General features: G+C 44.3%; 1 protein-coding gene across 1 annotated transcript in view; it reads right to left on the reverse strand.

Moving 5' to 3' along the window:
- LOC137627680 (uncharacterized) overlaps positions 1-21,047 on the reverse strand; it is a 180,797-nt gene that overhangs the window by 96,548 nt on the left and 63,202 nt on the right. Inside the window, exon 2 of the mRNA XM_068358880.1 lies at positions 8,235-8,468. Coding sequence (XP_068214981.1) covers positions 8,235-8,462 — 228 coding nt within the window. The 5' untranslated portion in view covers positions 8,463-8,468. The remainder of the gene's footprint in view (positions 1-8,234; positions 8,469-21,047) is intronic.

Raw genomic sequence — 21,047 nt, forward strand, 5'->3', positions numbered from 1 at the left:
AAGGGAAAGCATAAACCAATGCAACATTAGCTTGCATAAAGGAACAATATTAGAATTATCCCAGATAAATATACATAGAATGAATGCTCAATTATACCAATAAATTGACAGGTGAAGCAGACGCAAGGTTCTCAAGAACAAGTTTATTGACAGACAATAATTAGACTGGTTAACAACAATTATATATATATATATATATATATATATATATATATATATATATATATATATATATATATATATATATATATATATATATATATATATATATATATATATAAGAGGAGGATAACCAAAACTTTAAGCATAAGTATGATAGTAAACAGAAACTTGTTTATCTGAAAGAAAAACATTAGTGCCACTTTTAACATACCGAGGTATCAAAGTCATAAAAGTCTGTATTACTAATCAGTCACATTAGCGTTAGAAACGCTCGGCACACATGTCTGCACTTATGCTAGGTTCACCTTTGGAAGTGGAACAGTAACGTGGGCCACTCGGTGCCCTCACTTAGTTTGTAGCACAGTATGTAACTACACACTCACCCTGGAATTAATCGTCCCAATTAAAACCACTGTTCCTCGCAGAGTTAAACAGCAGGGTTAACGACGCAACCCACTGCTACCACAGATCTCTTTAGTTGCTCCACTTGCTTCGCATAGTGGCGAAAGAACACTCTGGAAGACTTCCAGCCAGTGTATGAACGAAGATGTTCAAAATCCATACAATTAAAGAAATTTAAGGATGAGGCAACTTTCCTCGGATCGTGACCTGCTGGTGTACTGTCAGGATCCGCTCTGCGAATAAAATATGTGATTTTCGCCCCGAGTTGTTTCAGTGATAAATTTGAGCCTGACGTTTCTCCCCTGAATAGTTGACCACCCTTGAAGTCTGAAGTTCTACGAAGATAAGACCTTTAGGTATTCTACTGGACAGAGATGCATCTTCTTTCAGAGGGCAGATTCTCCAGGGACCCCACCTGTTGGTGGGTAACTCGTTCTTGGCGAGAAACGTAGGATCCGGAAACATGTTCAGTTCTCCCCCATCCAGGAACTGAACACTACCTTCCTCTCGAGAGAGGGCTACAATCTCACTAACCCTGGCCCCGGACGCGAGTGAAAATAGGAAAATAACTTTTTGGGTCAAATCCTTTAACGCACACTCCTCATTGTTCAACAGTGAAGCAAAATGAAGAACTTTATCTAAAGACCATGAAATGGGCTTTGGAGGTGCTGAAGGTCTGAGCCTAGCGCAGGCTTTCGGAACTTTATTAAAGATCTCTTTAGCGAGGTCGACCTGGAAGGCATATAGAATGGGTCTTGTCAAAGCAGACTTACATGTTGAAATCGTGTTAGCTGCCAACCCTTGACCATGGAGGTGGATGAAGAAAGATAAGCAGAAGTCCGTCGAGATCTCCTGCGGATTCTTCGCCTTGACAAAGGCCACCCATTTTCTCCAAGATGACTCATATTGCCTTCTAGTAGATTTGCACTTATATTCCTCTAGGAAGTCTATGCTGGCTTTCGAAATCCCGAAACGCTTTCTCACCGCTAGGGAGAGAAAATCATGAGCTGCAGGGTCCGGGTTTTCTGTAATGAAGCGCAGACAGTCGACTTCTGGACTCGCTGGGTCAGAACTGGATCTGGTAGCGGTAGAAACTTCAACCGTAGTTCCAATGCCAGAGGGAACCACACGCTGTTCGGCCACTTGTGGGCCACTATTGCCGCTACTCCCTTGAAGGATCTCAGTTTGTTGAGGACCCTCAACAGAAGGTTGTGAGGAGGGAACAGATAAATCCTGGACCATCTGTTCCAGTCGAGGGACATCGCGTCCACTGCTTCCGCCAAGGGGTCCTCGTACGGGGACACGTACAGGGGCAACTTCTTGTTGTCTTTTGTCGCAAAGAGGTCTATCTGCAGTTCTGGGACTTGACTCAAGATGAAGGAGAATGATCCTGCGTCTAGGGACCATTCCGACTATCGGTGTGAACCTGGATAGAGCGTCCGCTGTCACATTGCGGACTCCTTGAAGGTGAACTGCCGACAGGTACCACTTCTTCTTTTCCGCCAATCGGAAGATGGCCAACATCACCTGGTTGGGAGGTGGCGACCTTGATCCTTGTCGATTCAAGCATCTCACAACTACCTCGCTGTCCAGCACCAACCTTATGTGGATCGAGTGACGCGGGGAGACTTTCTTTAAGGTAAGGAGCACTGCCATAGCTTCTAGAAAGTTTATGTGAAAGGTCTTGAATAGATTGGACCAAGTCCCTTGGGCCTTTTTCCGATGAGAGTGACCTCCCCACCCCTCCTTCGAGGCGTCTGTGTGAATCGTCACCAACGGGGGAGGTGGCTGAAGAACTACAGACTTCTTTAGATGTCTGGCTTGGGACCAAGGCCTGAGAAGAGTACGTAGACGAAGCGGAACTGGTCTTCTCAGATCTCTTCGCGCATTTGATGCATAACTTCTCCAAACTCCGGTTGCATCCTTTAGCTGTGCTCTTAGCATCGGGTCTGTTACCGAAGCAAACTGGAGAGAACCCAGTACTCTCTCCTGTTCGCGTCTTGATATCCTTTCGGAATCTAGAAGTCTCTTGACAGAACCAGCTATCTCCTTCCTTTTCTTCGCCGGGATGGAGAAATGGTGTGACATTAGGTCCCAGTGGATTCCCAACCACTGGAACTTTTGAGATGGAGAAAGTCGAGACTTTTTTCTGTTGATCTTGAAGCCTAGATACTCTAGGAACTGGATCACCCGCAGGGAAGCTTGCAAGCATTCTGTCTTGGATGCTGCCCACACCAGCCAGTTGTCCAGGTAGGCTACTACCTGAATTCCCTTTAGGCGTAATTGTTTGAGAGCTACGCTCGCAAGCTTCGTGAAGATCCTTGGGGCTATATTTAGCCCGAATGGCATGGCTCTGAAGGCGTATCGTCTTCGTTGTAGCTTGAACCCTAGGTAGAGGGAGAGTCGACGATTGATTGGAACGTGCCAATAGGCGTCTGACAAATCTATGGAGACGGTAAATGCCCTCTTGGGCAGTAAGGTCCTTATGTGTTGCAGTGTTAGCATCTTGAACTTGCAGTTCACTATGAACTTGTTGAGTGGCGACAAGTCCAGAATGACTCGGAAACTGATTCCTTCTTGGGAACACAAAACAGCCTCCCTTGGAATTTGATGGACTTTACCCTTCGGATCACTTTTTTCTCCAACAGATCTTGGATGTACTCCTCCAGAACGGGGGTGGAGTGTTGGAAAAACCGAGGGCACGGGGGTGGAGCGCTGTACCAGCTCCAGCCCAGTCCATTCTTGAGTAGGCGGTGGGCCCAGGGATCGAAGGTCCACCGATCCCGAAAATTCTGAAGTCTCCCTCCTACCGGTATCATCTCACTTGGACTGTTGTCCTGAGGTCTTGCCTCCCTGACCGCGACCCCCCCTGAATCCCCTTCCCCTTTAGGGGCGCCTAGACGAGCCTCTGGCTGCTCCTCTAGGCTTTGCTCGAAAGGAAGTTGACTGCCCTTCGAACGTTGGGTTGAATGCTGGGGACTGTGTCGACACGGCCTGGGGTACCCACTGGAATGTGGTCGGGGTTTGTGCCACCATCTGGGGCACTGAAGGCATCGGCAATTGCTGTTGCTGTTGCTGTCTAAATGGCTTGGCTGGCCGAGACGGTAGCCTAGTCCTCTTAAGTCTTCCTCTTTGGTTGGGGACCCTCATCCGGGGAAGACTTTCTCTTGATAGACAGGCCCCACTTCTGGAGAAAGTTTCTATTCTCCGTGGCGGCCTTAACAACTTCTTTGACCGATTCGCAAGGGAAAAGGTCTTTGCCCCAAATGTTGGAGGAGATTAGTTTCCTTGGCTCGTGCCTCACCGTAGCCGAGGTGAACACGAATTCCCTACAAGCTCTCCTCGCCCTGACGAAGCTGTAAAGATCCTTCGTCACTGTGGCCAGATGAGTCTTGGCCACTACCATGAACATTTCATGGACCTTGGGGTCACTTGCCATCGTCTCAAGAGTGGTCTGACGAGACATTGAGGCAGCCAGTCTTTCTTTTGTCTCGAGCTCTCTCCGCAAAAGAAAGTCAGACAGCTTAGGGAGGTTCTCACCGAACTGACGTCTGGCAATATCAGCCTCCAACTTCCCGACTGAGAAGGTAAGATGGACGTCCTTCCAGTCCTTGTGGTCCATAGGTAGGGCCAGCGACAAGGGTTTACACTCCTCCAAGGAGGGGCAAGGCTTGCCAGCCTCGACTGCTTTTAACACAGCCGCAAACCCTTTCTGCAAAAAGGGGAAGGCTCTAGCAGGAGAGGACACAAAGGAAGGGAGCTTCTTACTCAATGCAGCCACCTTTGAGTTTGTGAAGGCCCTCTCTTTCATCGAAGATGAAAGCAAAGCTTGAGCCTTAGCATGGTCCATCACTATGACCTCCTTCAGCTCTGTCTCCTCCTTTGAAGCTGGTTCCTTCCTCAACCGGACATAGCAGTCCGGATATGACCCTTTGCTGGGCCAGAATTCCACCTCCTCTAGGGGAACTGAACCCAACTTATCCGACATGACGATCTTTCCAATCGTCATCGGCATGTGCTCAGCATATCTCCACGGGTTAGCATCAGAGCACAAGGGAAGGTCTTTCACGTTGAGCCTTTTCTGGGGCCCACGTGATGCTGCAAGCTTCTGCATCTGCAGTTCCATTGCAGCCGCCATCTCCTGATTCTCCTTCTGCATTTGTTGGATCATTCCAACAATGGAGGAGAGGGCCTGTCCCAGCTCTACTGGGAGAGCGGACGATGTTGAGGGAATAGGTTCAGGGATCTGAACCGGAGCAGCCGACACCTCGTCGGCCTCTCCCTCTACAATGTCTGGGGCTTGATCTTCATCCTGGCCTTCTGCCAGGAGGTCTTCCTCCAGACGCTCGGACACGTCTGACATCCTGTCGTCCAACTGGATGTCTTGCTAGGCGACCGCGACTTCAGCATCCACCGGGATCTGAACTAGGGGGATCTCCTCTTGAGGCTGGGGAATCACTGCATCAGCTGATGCCCTAGGGAAAAGGTAAGCCCTCATCTTCTCACTTGGAAGATAAGGTCCAGAGGTGTTCTTCTGGAAGCCCCTTACCCAGGTACGAAGCTTCTCCTTGCTATATCCCTTGATTCCGCCGTCCTAGGGGAATCAAAAGCCTCAGTAATCAGGTTAGAGCACACGGTACATACCTGAGGGTCCCAATACCGGAGATCACCCTTGGAGACAGCGCATGCTGCGTGCCTCCTACAAAACTCATGTCCGCAGAAGTTCTTACTGCGGACGTTGCAGAAAACACTTCCGCACTTCGGATGGTCCTCCTGTAAAGAGAAGAAATTTCCATGAGTATCAAGTGAACTACGTATCACTGGATATGCACAGTTTAGCATAACAAATCAGAAAGGAAAGACACACACTTGTGTTTCCCGCACAACCAATTGTTGCAGCCTTCCAGATAATAAAATCGTATGGTTAATCTGTCCTAGAGTAACCAATGAAAAATTTCCAGAGGAAACAGGTGTAGCTCACACCTAAGGTATGATTTTAAAATACCGGATAATAGACAAGAAAGAACTCACTTTCTTATCTGTAAGGCAACACCAAAGGGCTGTGCAAGACAACACAAAAGTGTTAGAAAACACAGTGTTGTACCAATACTATACTATAGTTTTCTTCCTACAGTATATGCTATACTGAAGAATACTGGTACAGTATAGAAGGTAATGCGCCGGCCGGCACACACCATAACTAGCTTTAAAGTATACTAAACAGCTATAAGGCGGCAGAACGCTGGTTCAAATGCATGTGCCGGCCGGCAACAGCCAATGTCGGCCGGCAACTACACAAGGTAGCACCCGGCTGCCGGCCACCGCTCGTAGCGACCGGCAGACAAGGGCGTGACAATAGCCGGCCGGCAAAGGTAAACAACCGATGCCAGCCAGCAGCAAAAGAACCAGAGAACTCCGGCAGCCGGGTCGGGTACAGCACTAGAAGAAAACAGAATGGATGCCAGGATAAGAGAGAGTACTACCTCAAAGCCCGGCAATCCGAAAGAGTGCATATAAGGAAGGGGAGAATCTAATTCAGGCTTCCTGACCAATGCCGTCTGGCTCTACAGACAGACATGGATGAGGGACCAAGGGAGGTCCGGGCAGCACTCAAAGCAGAAGACCTTTGCCGGCCGGCAAGGGACTGAGTCAATTCCACATCCTAACCTATACTAGGTCCAGATGTAGAATGACGTACAGTACTGTAACGGCTAGGCCATTACAGAGAAAGAGGGGGAAGGGACAAAGAGGGTCCTACCAACCTTGCTTTAGTAAAGAATTACCCGCAGCCAAGAAAACTCATCTTAGCCTAAGGGAGATCCAAGGAGGGAGGCCAGCAATACTTGCCAACCCCCACTGAACCAAAGCAAGGAAGGTGTTGCTACTCCCGGGGAAAGGATCTTATCCTCCCACCGAGAACAGCAACAAGGACTAGTCTGCTAGATCACAAAAGAAGGAATCATCTCGTACAGAAACCTTCGGGAGTGACCTAAGGAGGTTAAGCCTCCTATGTCTGCGTCAGACTAGCGAGGGAGAGACTACCCCAAGCCAGACAAACCCAGACTCAGACTAAAAACTCTGATGTTTTGCCCCTCTCTGAAGCCAGACTTACTGGAACAGGAAGGTACAGTAACACCCCAATATAGTTGTATCGAAAGTTAATTCAGATAAACCACTAGGGTTAAGCCCAAGGCTTAAACAGAGGGAAAGGGATTGCATACCTTCTCCGAAGAAAAGAAAGCAACCGGGGAGTATGAGAAAGTATACTAAGGCTCCATAGGCAACTTAGCCTAGGCACCAAGAGAATCGATTACCTAAATCACCGAAACTCACTCGTATACTATCTTGGAAATAATCAATATAATCTTAAATGTATAAAACTGCCTAAAGCTTCAATAAAATTCTAAAAACACTCGGAAATCCAAAAATCATGCAGGAAAGTACTAGGGCCAAACGACTAGGCTACATGGTCTAGCGTAGGCCAGAATTGGCGAATACTTCGCCAAAAACAAAACATACTAAAAGCACGAGTAAGGAAATCCTATGTAACGCTAAATAGCTAAAATTATTAAAGCAAAACAGCCGGGAACGTCGCTCTAGCTAACTAAAACTCATACCTAGCGAGCGACAGCGTCCAGGACGCCTCCGGTAGACAACGGCTCTTGTAACAAAGATTATTACTATTAATCACTTTAAAAATTACCAAGAGCCTACATTTATACATAAAAGAAATAATACTCAACTTATCAGAGGCAGACGAAGTTGGAGAAAGCATAATAAAGCGATTAAATCCAAGATTTTGCGAGAAACGGGAAAAAACACCGAGTTGTTAAGCTACGCAAAAAGGAATACAGATGGCGCCAGAATCGGCGCAATGCACGCTTACGAAACGGGAGAAGAGAGAGCCTTGCGAACAGCTCTCCTTTTTCTTTCTCGTTTTCGTTTTCTTGCCAATTGACCCCTTCAAAGTGTTATCTCTGTTCGGGGTGCAGATTGCCATGTGGCGTGTCAAGAATACGTCCTCTGATATTTCGCGATATCCCTGGTACTTTCATTAGGGATATTCGCTCCAGGAGTTAGAATTCTGGGTACCTTAAGGTAAATTCTCTGGGAATATCGCCGTAGTTGTAATATACCCTAGGAAGCTACCCTATAGGAACTTCCATCAGGACGACATGGCTTGAGCCCAAAAAATGCAGTTGTTACATAGCCTATCTGCAGAATTGTTTCTTCCGATGGACAACTCTGATTGTAATACCCTTGGGTAACGATGGCTTATCTTCAAAAGTATGCATTACGTAATGGAACTTCAAAAACTTATCATATTTTCAGAAAATATTAGGTTTCTAACATTAACTTAAATATTGCCATGAAAGCCTAATTCTACATTATTCTTGTCAAAAATATAAAGCCCATGATTTCTTCGTGATAATTTTAGTTACTGAAAAAGATTAATATGTATAGGATTGAAATTCTGGCACAGTGCTGGGTTTGGAAGCTATTATTTTCATTGTTAGTCATAAAATTATTCAGTATTTTAAATTTAAAGAAAACTTGAGTTTCCTTTTCCAATCCAGTGCTAACAATAACGCAACAACCATTGGCTATCGTAAAGAAGTTATATTTTCTTTAATCGAGACTGTTTGTCTTTAGAAAAATACTAGTCTTACCTTATCAGTTTCATTGTAGAAGCACTCAACTTTTTCTACGTGATGTTTGCAATTACGACTATTTAGTGAAACTATCAACTCTCTCGAACTTTCACTTGAACGTGCAGCTGTTCCACGTCTGTTTGAATACACCTTTTGCGTATGTGATGACATAGGGGTGAATAAAATAACCATCAGAAGCGACATTGTTTTTCCATGATGAACTGTGGATACCTCGTTCAACTTCATAGTGTCCTGTTGTAAAAGGATACCCAGGATTACAAAGTTTTTCCTTGTCAGATACTTGAGCATTAAAACAATACAAAATCTATTTTAGGGAAAAATTACTAGAAATGAGAATACTGTACTGTATACAGTATTTTCTGTGTACTGTACAATACCACATCTATTTTCACACTAAGTCATCAGACTGGGGGAGGAAGATTGATTGATTGATTGATTCAAAGTTTTCAGGCATCCTGACATCTGAGGTCATTGACGCCGGTAACATTTAATTTATGTATACAAAAATAAAAGATAAAATAAAATAAAAAATAAAAGAGTATTCAATTAAAATCATAAAAGTTGAATGTAATAAAAGTTAAATATTTTTCAGAAGACCTGCTTCTGAAATAAATCTAAAAATGCCACTTGCATGGTAGGACATATCATTTCCAAGAATCTTGGCAAGGATGAACCTGCCACCCTCACCTCGAGCCTCAAACAAATATCTATTCCGCAAGTTGTTATAATTGGGGCATTCGGTCAACAAATGCCTTACTGTTAGAGGTACTACACAGTCGTCACAATATGGTTGGTGTTGGCCCTTCAGCAAAAACTCGTGTGTAAACCGAGTGTGACCAATACGGAGACGACAAAGAGACGTCTCCCATTTTCGGGGCATCATATTATACCTCCAAGGAGATATGTCATTTGTTATCTCTCGCATTTTATTGCCATCTTGACTATCCCATTGCTGTTGCCATTTATTGCAAACCAATTTCTTGATGTCAGGTAAGAAATCATCACAGGGAATGGGATACCTTCTTGGCAGCAACTCTGATGCAGCCTCCTTAGCCAGTGAATCTGCCTTCTCATTCCCAGACACACCTACATGTGCTGGAACCCAACAAAATTGAACTGTTATACCTCTCCGTCCAATTATGAAAAGCCATTCTAAAATCTTTAAAACTAAAGGGTTATTAGAATTAAAAACTTCCATAGCTTGAAGGACACTCCTTGCATCACTAAAAATTGTAAAATTACCCTCCTTCTCCAACGCTATTTTCTCAATAGCGGTTAATATGCCATACAGTTCGGCAGTAAATATGGAAGTGGTCAGAGGAAGTGCACCTCTACAATTAAAACCATTACTATGTACTCCAAATCCAACGCCAGCATCAGATTTGGAGCCATCAGTATAGATAAAAGTTGATCCTCTATGTTCTCTAACATGTTCATTAAAAAGAGACCTGGCTTCTAGGTCTGACATATTCTTCTTATCTCCAATAAAATATTTACAAAAAGATATCTCTGGTAACTTCCATGGAGGCGTTGGTGATACCTTGAATGGAAGTACCTTATTTCTAATTAAATCCAGACTATTTAATAATCGTTTCACCCGAAAGCCATAAGGTTGAGGAGATTTTGGGTGCAACTCAAAGTATGATGCGTGTCTTACAAGGCTTGCAGTCTGAAAGGCGAGAGAGTTAGGGAGTCTTTGCAATCTAAACCAATACCGAAGAATGGAAGACATTCGGTATAGGTCTAGAGGTAACTCTCCAGCATCAACAAGGAGACTTGGGATAGGCGAGGTTTTAAAAGCTCCAGTAGACAATCTAATACCTGCATGATGTATCGAGTCTAATATTTTTAACCGGCTTGGGGTGGCTGAAGAATATACCTCACAACCATAACTAATTTTGGAAAAAATCAAGGCCTTGTATAATTTTAAAATAGTATTGCGGTCTGCCCCCCACGATGTATGGGACAATACTTTTAAGATATTCAGAGCTTCAACACATTTAGCTTTTAATGCTTTTAAGTGAGAAACCCATGTCAGCCTACAATCAAATATCAAACCTAAAAATTTAGCTTCTCTTGCACATGGTATCCGTTGACCTTTAATGTATATATCCGGGTCTGGATGTACTCCCCGGATACGACAAAAATGGACAACGGTAGTTTTACTTGTCGAGAACTTAAATCCATTCATGTCAGCCCACTGGATAATTTTATCAATAGAGTGTTGGATTTTTCTCTCAACCATTGCCATTCTAGTGCCAGCAAATGATATTGAGAGATCATCCACAAATAATGTTGAGAGAACATCCTGGGGAATGGCTTTGGATATCCCATTAATTGCTAGTGCAAAAAGGGTTACACTCAGCACACTACCCTGAGGAACTCCTTCTTCCTGGCACTTACTCTCAGATAGTGTTTCCCCAACTCTCACTTGAAAAACTCTACGTGAAAGAAATGCCTGAATAAATAGTGGCAGCTCTCCTCTCAATCCCAATTCATGAATGGTTTTAAGTATACCATATCTCCATGTGGTATCATATGCCTTTTCAAGGTCAAAAAATACTGTAACATGGTGCTGTTTGGAAGCAAAGGCTTCACAAATAGAAGACTCTAGTCGTATCAACACATCAGTCGTTGAGTGCATTTTTCGGAATCCACATTGAATCGGTGATAAAATACCTTTCTTTTCAAGGTACCATATCAGCCTTGCATTGACCATCTTCTCCATGATTTTACATAAACAAGATGTCAATGCAATAGGACGATAGTTTGCTGCTAAAAACTTGTCTTTACCGGGTTTTAAAAAGGCTAAAATAATGGCTAGTTCCCAAACACTTGGGTAACTATGATCATGCCATATTCTATTAATAATACTTAAAATAAATAGCTTTGTATTAAAATGTACATGTTTAATCATTGCATATGGAATTCCATCGGGTCCAGGGGCTGTATCGTTGCAATGAGCAAGTGCGGAATCAAATTCTCTTTCAGTGAAAGGAGAATTATACGACTCTTCCCTTCTTGTTGCAAAATTTAAAATTTTCTTTTCTTCAGCGCTCCTATACTGGTGACCAGGGGCTCCTTCACACTTGCTGGATACATTTGAAAAATGATTAGCCAGGGCATTGCTAACTTCCTTTGCTTCAGTTACATACTGGCCATTCACCTTCAACACTGGTGGTGGGTTGGGGGTGAATTTGCCAGCTATCTTTTTTACTTTCCTCCACACAGAAGATGGTGGTGTTCTACTGTTAATGGAGGAAACAAAAGACATCCATGACTGGCGCCTTGCTTCTTTCATGGCACGACGGAACTGTGCTCTACATTTCTTGTACATGATTAAATTCTCATCAGTTCTGCGTCTACGCAATCGTGTTAAAGATCTTCTTGTGGCTCTGTGCAGGGCAGTTAGTTCTGAAGACCACCACGGGACTGGTCGTCGTTTGAATAACCCTGTTGTTTTTGGAATTGAATTGACTCCTGCTGTATGGAGAGTTCCATTCAGTAAGTCTATGGCATCATCGATATTTTCAACTTGTCCTGCATCCCCCTCAATTTCGCTTAGCTCACGAAATTTACCCCAGTCCGCCTTGTCAAGATTCCATCGTGGCGATCCCTGTAAAGGTGGACCATTGTTGGTGTTTATAATGATTGGTGCGTGATCACTAGTATGCCAATCATCTAATGTTCTCCAATCGAAGTCTATTAGGCAATTAGAGCTTACGATTGCTAGGTCAATACATGACAAGGTACCTGTCTGGACATGAAAGTGTGTGGGCTCTCCTGTATTAAGGAGTCCCACATCTTCATTTTCCACAATTGATGATATGATATTTCCCCTCGTGTTTGCTAAAACATCACCCCACAAAGGATGTCTACCATTCAAATCTCCAAGTAAAAGAAAAGGTTGAGGGAGTTGTTGAATCACCTCCACTAAGTTGTCATACAAAATGTTATCATTTGGAGGCAAGTACAGAGAACAAATTGTATATTTTCGCCCTATGTCGATCTGTACAACCACTGCCTGCAGAGGTGTACGAATAGACAGAGAAACTTGGGGAACATCTCGACGAACGTATATGAGACTTCCGCCATGGCTCCCCACTTGGTGATCATATGGTGTCCTATAACTAATGTATTCGCGAGGACATGGGGTATTATGATCAAGTTTGCTCTCCTGTAGACAAATAATTATGGGGGAATGCTCATGAATAAGGAGCTTAAGTTCTTCATATTTGGCCCTTAAACCCTGACAATTCCATTGCAAAATGGAGGAAAAAACTATGGTTTATAATTTGGTAGACCCCTTGGATGGAGTCTTCCCATTAGCAGTTTTTGATCTAACACTATTTTTAGGTGGTTTTATTAAAGAAGGTCTTGATAGATTGGGTTTATAATTTATGATTTTCTTTTTGTCTTTTTGATCTGATTGTTGAGGAGGTTGGTGGACCTCCACTTGAATTTCCGATTTATTTAAATTGACTTCCAGATCAGAAATATCAACAGACAAATCATCATATTTATTTGACGTCGTAATTTTGATATTTCTTATGGAAGGGGGTGAGAGAGATGGAGGTCTCTCTCTTTTCCGATTAGTAGGTTTTGAGCTACCAGGTTTTTGCACCTTCCCCAATACAGGTGCACCTGGTAACTTAGTGTCAGGTGGCATCTCCATCAAATCAGGCAAGGACATGGCCTGGGAGAGGTTAGTACTAATGTTAGTAATGGGGGACGAAGGCTGTACAGAAATGGGCAATGGCCCATTTTTAATACGCTGTGGCAAAGCCTCAGAAGGCAATACGATTACTTTGTCATGCAGTACTTTATCATCAGAGGTTGTATTTCTTTTCTTAGAATTACTGGCAGTGCTAGGTGGGGTTGCTGTCTCCTGTGGTAAATTTACCTTTGATTTTAAGGCCTTTGCATAGCTGGTTGATTTATTCAACATTCTTTTTGCATGTCCCACACTTATGTGTTCTAAACTTGATTTGTTTAGGGCAGCTTCCTCCAACTTATACAGTTCGCATATCCTATCAGTTGATTTATGATTCAAATTGCAATTTGAACACCTGGCCTCAAGTGTACATTCTCCATGATAAGTTTTGGAGCAAATACCACACATTTTTCCATTTTTGCAAACTTTGGATGGGTGTCCAAATTTAAAACAATTAAAACATTGCAGGGGCTTTTGTTTGAAAGGTCGAACTTTAATCCTTTCATTTTCAATAAAAATATGGAAAGGTACATCAGCATCCTGGAAAGTAAGTATAATCATTGAAGTTCCAGGAACCTTATGCACTTTCCATACATTTAATGGACACATAGAAAGTATCTCCTCCTCTGTAAATTCGTATAGGTCCTTATTAAAGACCACTCCCCTTCCATAACTAAAATTTAGATGAGGTTTCATTTCCAATGTAATTTCATCACTGCCTGTCTGTAAGTTAGACAGTATTGCAGACTGAGTCGAAGATTTGGCATGGATGAGATAACTGTTCTTCCCAAAACGAGATATATCTCCAGGTGCTATGGTTCCTACTTTTTTTTGGATAAACTTACATATCTTAAAATAATTCCCTATTATCCCTTTAGGTTCAGCTAAGAGCCACATAGGTGGTTTGGGTTTTCTCTGTGAAGGCATGGGTACATTTCTATCTTTTTCAAACCAATCAGCAGGTTTGTACACATCCAATTCCTTTGGGACCTTATCACAAAGAGCTCCCATGATGTTCAATTCGTTAATTTTGATACTACTAATATTACTTATGGCATTAAACGCTTCATCTTGACTTTCAAAAGATATCCAAGAGTCCCATTTTTCATCTCCAAGTCGCATCCGTATTTCCTTTATCAATCCATAGCACTCAAATGCTCTATATATATCATCATAATTTGTCTCTAATGGGATTTGGGAAACATGAAGGAATCGTAGTTTCCCTGTGTTACCCAAATTGCTAGATTTTTTAACATCAGTAGAGTGGTCCTTTTTAGTTCGAAGGTCGTCAACAGAGTTTTCCTTAATTTCAGTAGCAGAAGTCGTCAACAGTGCCGGGGGGGAGTCAGCAAATCCAGGGGATGGGGAGTCAGTATTTGAAGGGTCCATATTTAAGGGAGGGATTTTCAGGTTTTTTGTTGTTTTGTTGGGGTACCTGCTTGAGAATTATAAGAAAGTATCATACGTTGGAAAGGAAATTTGCATTCGCCACTATCGGCACAATGAGAGTATATTTCCCCGATGGTCCACTCCATACCCTACCCGAAGGATAGCATCAAAACAGATATAGAGGCACAGGTGTAAGCTAAACCCGCCTGTTAGGACTGAGACCAAAGTAATATGGAATCATCCTCCCCATATCTGTAATGATGGGCTTCCGGCCAAAAGCCAAGAGTCCCACCTCAAGGATTGGATCCCCCTGGATTCCGATGACCCAACCCTTGAGAGTAGTTCCGCCAAAAAGGTCCAAACCATCTTTGGGATGGCTGAGATCATCCAATACTCTCATATATAGCTTTGAATGCGAATACCTCCCAACCGTGATCCCTTCTCCCATTCATCTAAGCAGGCAGTAATAACGAATGTGGAAATATCCACGCCATTTAAATAAAATAGAAAAAAATAGATAAAAAAATAAATGAACAAATAAAATAAATAAATATATATATATGCATACATCTACATATATATATATAACTAAGAAAAATAATAATCATAGAGATAGGACAGCAAGATGAAAGAAAGGAAATTTGATAAAATTAGGAGAAGGTCGAAGTAATATTAAGCAGAAGAAAAAGATGAAAGAGAGAAATTTAGATTCGAACTGGGGGAGCAATTTCCCGAAGTTCGAGAGCCCTCTTGCCCGTCACCAAGATTCAGCACGGGAATGAAATGCCGCGCTGAAGCTCAATGACTTCATCAAGGCATTCTCTCATTAAGAGGGGGGGGAGGAAGAGGAAGAGGAAGAGGAAGAGGAAGAAGAGGAGGAGGAGGAGGAGGAGGAGGAGGAGGAGGAGGAGGGAGGAGGAGGATGAGGATGAGGAGGAGGATGAGGATGAGGAGGAGGAGGAGGAGGATGAGGAGGAGGAGGAGGAGGAGGAGGAGGAGGAGGAGGAGGAGGAGGAGGAGGAGGAGGATTGATTGAGAGTTTTCTGGCATCCTGACAGAGTAAGGGGAAGAGGAGGGAAGGGAAGAGGAGGGAAGGGAAGAGGAGGGAAGGGAAGAGGAGGGAAGGGAAGGGAAGGTGGAGGTGGTGGTAGCCTGTGAATGAACGATATTAGGTTATTTGGCATCGTAACATTGAAGGTCATTAATGCCGAAATTTCTTATAAAATAACATTGAAGGTCATTAACACTGATATTTTTTATACACAAAACTATAAAAGAAAATTAAATTTAAAACCATATAAGCAAACAGATCTGTAATAAAGTCAATAGGTTTCAGAAGACCTGCTTCTAAAATAATTCTAAATATGTCCCTAATATTATACAAGACATCCTCCCCAAAAATCTTGGGAAGGATGAACCTGCCATTCCCACCTCAAATCTCAAACAAATCTATTTCTTAGGTATTCAAGAATGAGGCATTTAGTCAATAAATGCCTCACAAATAGGGGTACCAAACAGTCCTGCAATTTGGCCGGTCATAAAAAATGTGCGCGCCCATAATGAAACCAAAAAAGCGTAGCCTCCTACTTCCGGGGCATCATGTTACACATTACCTCCAAGGAGATATAACACTTTTCTTTATTTCCATATACAGTAAGTGTCAATTCTGCTGCCAAATTTCATAAAACCACCTCTTTATTCTTGTTACAGAGTCACTACTGAGGAGGGGATACCTTCTTGGAAGCAATCAGCTGCTGCTTCCTTAGCCACAGTCTGCCTCATATCCAGGCACACCTATGTATGACAATCTAGCAAAACCAACCTGTTATACCTCCGCTAGATAATACCACTAAAATTTCAAAAACTTAAGGGTTACAGGAATTAAAAACTTTTATAGCTTGTAAAATACTTCAAGCATAACTAGAAATTGTAAAATAACTCCCCTTTAACACATTTTCAATAGCAGTCAGTAATCCATAAAGTTCTACAGTGAATATAGATACTAGGGGAAGTGAACTTCTGTAATAACAGTGAATTTATTGCTATATACTGTACTCCAAATACAACACCAGCGTTGGATTTGGAGCTATCGGTAAAAATAAGAAACATGATATTTTGATTATAAAATAAATTTTTGAATATACTTACCCGGTGAATATATAATAGCTGACGTCTCGGACGGCTCGACAGATTCCAAAAACTCGCGAGCGATCGCCGTGAAGGTTGCGGGTGTGACCACCAGCGCCGACTATCTGCCAGATACCGCATATACTTGTCAAGTTCTCCAGTTCTTCTCAGTCCGCTGGGTCTCTATCGGGGAGGAAGGGAGGGCCTTTAATTTATATGTTCACCGGGCAAGTATATTCAAAAATTTATTTTATAATCAAAATATCATTTTTAAATATTAAACTTAGCTGGTGAATATATAATAGCTGATTCACACCCATGGTGGTGGGTAGAGACCAGTATTAATGCAATAAAGGTGTATATGCTTATGAGTTTTTGACAATTATATCATAAAAAAACCCACTTAAATATAGGTACCTGGTAAGGAAGCTGACTCTGACGATTACTCTGCCTCATTAGTCCGCTTTCCTCACGAAGCCCAGCCATCCTCTCAGGATGCTGAAAGACTCCCAGGAGCTGTTATATCCAGGGCGACCACCCATATAACAGGACCTCATCAATACCCTTAATCTGGGCGCTCTCAAGAAACGACATTTGACCACCCGCCAAATCAAAAAGGATGCGAAAGACTTCCTAGTCTTCCGTACAACCCAAGACAAGATTAAAAACATTTCAAGAGAAGATTAAAAGGATATTGGGATTAAGGGAATGTAGTGGTAGAACCCTCACCCACTACTGCACTCGCTGCAACGAATGGACCCAGGGTGTAGCAGTCCTCAAAGAGTCTGGACGTCTTTTAAGTAAAATGAAGCGAACACCGACTTGCTCCTCCAAAAGGTCGCGTCCATAATACTTCGCAGAGACCTGTTTTGCTTAAAAGCCACCGAAGTTGCTATTGCTCTCACTTCGTGCGTCTTGACCTTAAGCAAACAACGATCTTTCTCACTTAAACGAGAATGTGCCTCCCGGATTAAAAATCTAATAAAGTACGATAAAGCATTTTTAGACATGGGCAATGAGGGCTTCTTAACGGAGCACCATAAGGCCTCAGAACCACCTCGTAATGGTTTAGTACGAGCCAAATAAAACTTAAGAGCTCTAACTGGGCACAGTACTCTTTCAACCTCGTTGCCTACGATTTCTGACAGGCAAGGTATATCAAAAGATTTAGGCCAAGGATGAGAAGGCAGTTCATTCTTGGCCAAAAAACCAAGTTGAAGCGAACATGTGGGTTTATCTGTAGAGAAGCCGATGTTCTTACTAAAGGCATGGATCTCACTGACCCTTTTAGCCGAAGCCAAGCACACCAAAAAAAGCGTCCTGAGGGTGAGATCCTTCAGGGAGGCTGAATGCAATGGCTCTAACCTGTCGGACATTAGGAACCTTAGGACCACGTCTAAGTTCCAAGCAGGAGTTGACATACGACGCTCCTTAGAGGTCTCGAAGGACTTAAGATCTTGGAGATCTTTATTATTTGACAGATCCAAGCCTCTATGTCTGAACACAGAAGCCAACATGCTCCTGTAGCCCTTAATAGTGGGAGCAGAGAGGGAGCGAACATTTCTCAGATGCAGGAGAAAGTCTGCAATTTGGGCTACAGAGGTACTGGAAGAGGAAATAGAGGATGACTTGCACCACTCTCTAAAGACCTCCCACTTCGACTGGTAGACCTTGATAGTAGATGAACTCCTAGCCCTCGCGATCGCTCTGGCTGCCTCCTTCGAAAATCCTCGAGCTCTTGAGAGTCTTTCGATAGTCTGAAGGCAGTCAGACGAAGCGCGGGGAGGCTTTGATGAAGACTCCTTACGTGGGGCTGCCGTAAGAGATCCATCCTTAAAGGTAGACTCCTTGGAACGTCTACCAGCCATTGAAGTACCTCTGTGAACCACTCTCTCGCGGGCCAGAGGGGAGCAACCAACGTCAACCTTGTCCCTTCGTGAGAGGCGAACTTCTGCAGAACCCTGTTGATGATCTTGAACGGCGGGAATGCGTAAGCGTCCATGTGAGACCAGTCCAGCAGAAAGGCATCTATGTGGGCCGCCTCTGGATCTGGGACTGGAGAGCAATAGGTCGGGAGTGTTTTGGTCAATGAGGTCGCAAAGAGGTCTATGGTGGGCTGACCCCAAGTCATCCAAAGACTCTTGCACACGTCCTTGTGGAGGGTCCATTCTGTGGGGATCACCTGACCTCTCCGACTGAGACAGTCCGCCAAGACGTTCAATTTTCCCTGGACGAACCTCGTCAACAGTGAGATGCCTCGATCTTTTGACCAGATGAGGAGGTCCCTTGCGATGACGAACAGTGTGTGGGAGTGAGTGCCTCCTTGCTTGGAGATGTACGCCAAGGCTGTGGTGTTGTCCGCATTCACTTCTACCACTTTGTTTCGGAGAACTCTCTCGAAACTCGTCAAGGCCAAGTGAACAGCCAACAGCTCCTTGCAGTTGATGTGAAGGCTCCTCTGATCCGACGTCCAAAGACCCGAACATTCCAGACCGTCCAGAGTCGCTCCCCAACCCAAATCCGACGCGTCTGAAAATAACACGTGGTTTGGGTTCTTGACCGCCAGGGACAGACCGTCTCGAAGACCTATGTTGCTGTCCCACCAGTTCAGGCACGTCTTTACTGGTTCGGAGATCGGGATTGAGACAGCTTCCAAAGTCTTGTTCTTGTCCCAATGGGAGTCTAGATGGAACTGGAGAGGGCGAAGGTGAAGTCTCCCTAGAGAGAGAAATTGTTCCAGGGATGACAGCGTCCCTAGGAGGCTCATCCAACTTCTCACTGAGCAACGGTCTTTTCTCAGCATGAGGCGGACTTTGAGCAAGGCTTGATCTATCCTGGTGGCAGACGGAAAAGCCCGAAAAGCTAGACTGCGAATCTCCATCTCCAAATAGAGAATCGTTTGGGAGGGAGTCAGCTGAGACTTCTCTAAGTTCACCAACAGTCCCAACTCCTTTGCAAGATCCAACGTCCATTAAAGGTCCTGCAGACAGCGATGACGGGACGACGCTCTGAGCAGCCAGTCGTCCAGGTACAGGGAGGCTCGAATCCCCGATAAATGAAGAAATTTTGCCACATTTCTCATGAGCCTCGTAAAAACAAGAGGAGCAGGGCTGAGGCCGAAGCACAGTGCTCGGAATTGGTACACCACATTCCTGTATACAAACCTCAGATACGGTTGAGAATCCGGGTGTATAGGAATGTGGAAGTACGCATCCTGCAGGTCGAGAGAGACCATCCAGTCTCCCTCTCTGACCGCTGCTAGGACGGACTTCGTGGTCTCCATCGTAAATTTTGTTTTGACAACAAAAACGTTGAGCGCACTGACATCCAGCGCCGGCCTCCAACCTCCTGTATGCTTTGGGACTAGGAAGAGACGGTTGTAAAATCCCGGTGATTGAAGGTCCGAGACTTTCACCACCGCTCCCTTCTCTAGCAACTGAGACACCTGCAGTTGTAGTGCCTGTCTCCTTGACTCCTCTCGATACCTGGGAGAGAGGTCTATAGGAACTTTTACCAGGAGGTGGTCTCCGTACGAAAGGTATTTTGTACCCCTCCTTGAGCAACAACACAGACTCTCGGTCTGCACCCCTCTTCTCCCAGGCCTGCCAGAAGTTGTTCAGTCTGGCCCCTACCGCTGTCTGAGGACGTGGGCAGTCAGACTCTGCCACGGGAGGACTTGGATCCTCTCCTCTTGCCTCTTTTACTGTCGGCACGAGCACCTCCCTTACTGGGGGCTCTGCCACGAAAGGGCGGGATAAACCTAGTTGCTGGAGTATCGAGCTTGGGTCTTACGACATAAGATGATGAAGGAGCAGCCTTGCGAGCCGACGTAGCCATCAGGTCGTGGGTATCCTTCTGCACCAGAGAAGCTGCAATATCCTTAATCAACTGCTGAGGAAACAAGGCAGATGACAACGGGGCAAAGAGAAGCTCTGACCTTTGGCAGGGAGTTACTCCTGCCGAAAGGAACGAGCAAAGAGTCTCCCTCTTCTTAAGGACTCCTGCCGTAAAGGTAGCAGCGAGCTCATTAGAGCCATCACGGATAGCTTTGTCCATGCAGGACATAATAAGCACGGATACATCACGGTCGGCCGAAGAGATCTTCCTGCTCAAGGCTCCCAGCGACCAATCCAAGAAGTTAAAAACTTTTGAAGGCCCTGTAAACCCCTTTGAGGAGATGATCAAGGTCCGAAGAGGACCAGTAAACTTTAGAGCGTCTCATGGCCAGGCGACGGGGAGTGTCTACGAGGCTTGAGAAGTCTCCCTGGGCAGAGGCAGGAACTCCCAAGCCGAGAACTTCTCCCGTGTCATACCAGACGCTCGCTCTAGAAGCCAGTTTAAAAGGGGGGAAAGCAAAGGCTGTCTTCCCCAAACTCCTCCTGGTGATCAACCAATCGCCTAGTAAACTCAAAGCTCTCTTAGAAGAGCGAGAGAGCACTAGCTTAGTAAACGACGCCGTCGAAGTAGCTAGGCCTAGCGTAAACTCTGACGGAGGCGAACGAGGAGCAGCAGTTACAAAATGGTCAGGAAACAGTTCCTTAAAAATCAGCATGATCTTTTTAAAATCCAGAGAGGGCTGA

Source organism: Palaemon carinicauda, chromosome 35 (assembly GCF_036898095.1).
Source record: "Palaemon carinicauda isolate YSFRI2023 chromosome 35, ASM3689809v2, whole genome shotgun sequence".
NCBI lineage: Eukaryota > Metazoa > Arthropoda > Malacostraca > Decapoda > Palaemonidae > Palaemon > Palaemon carinicauda.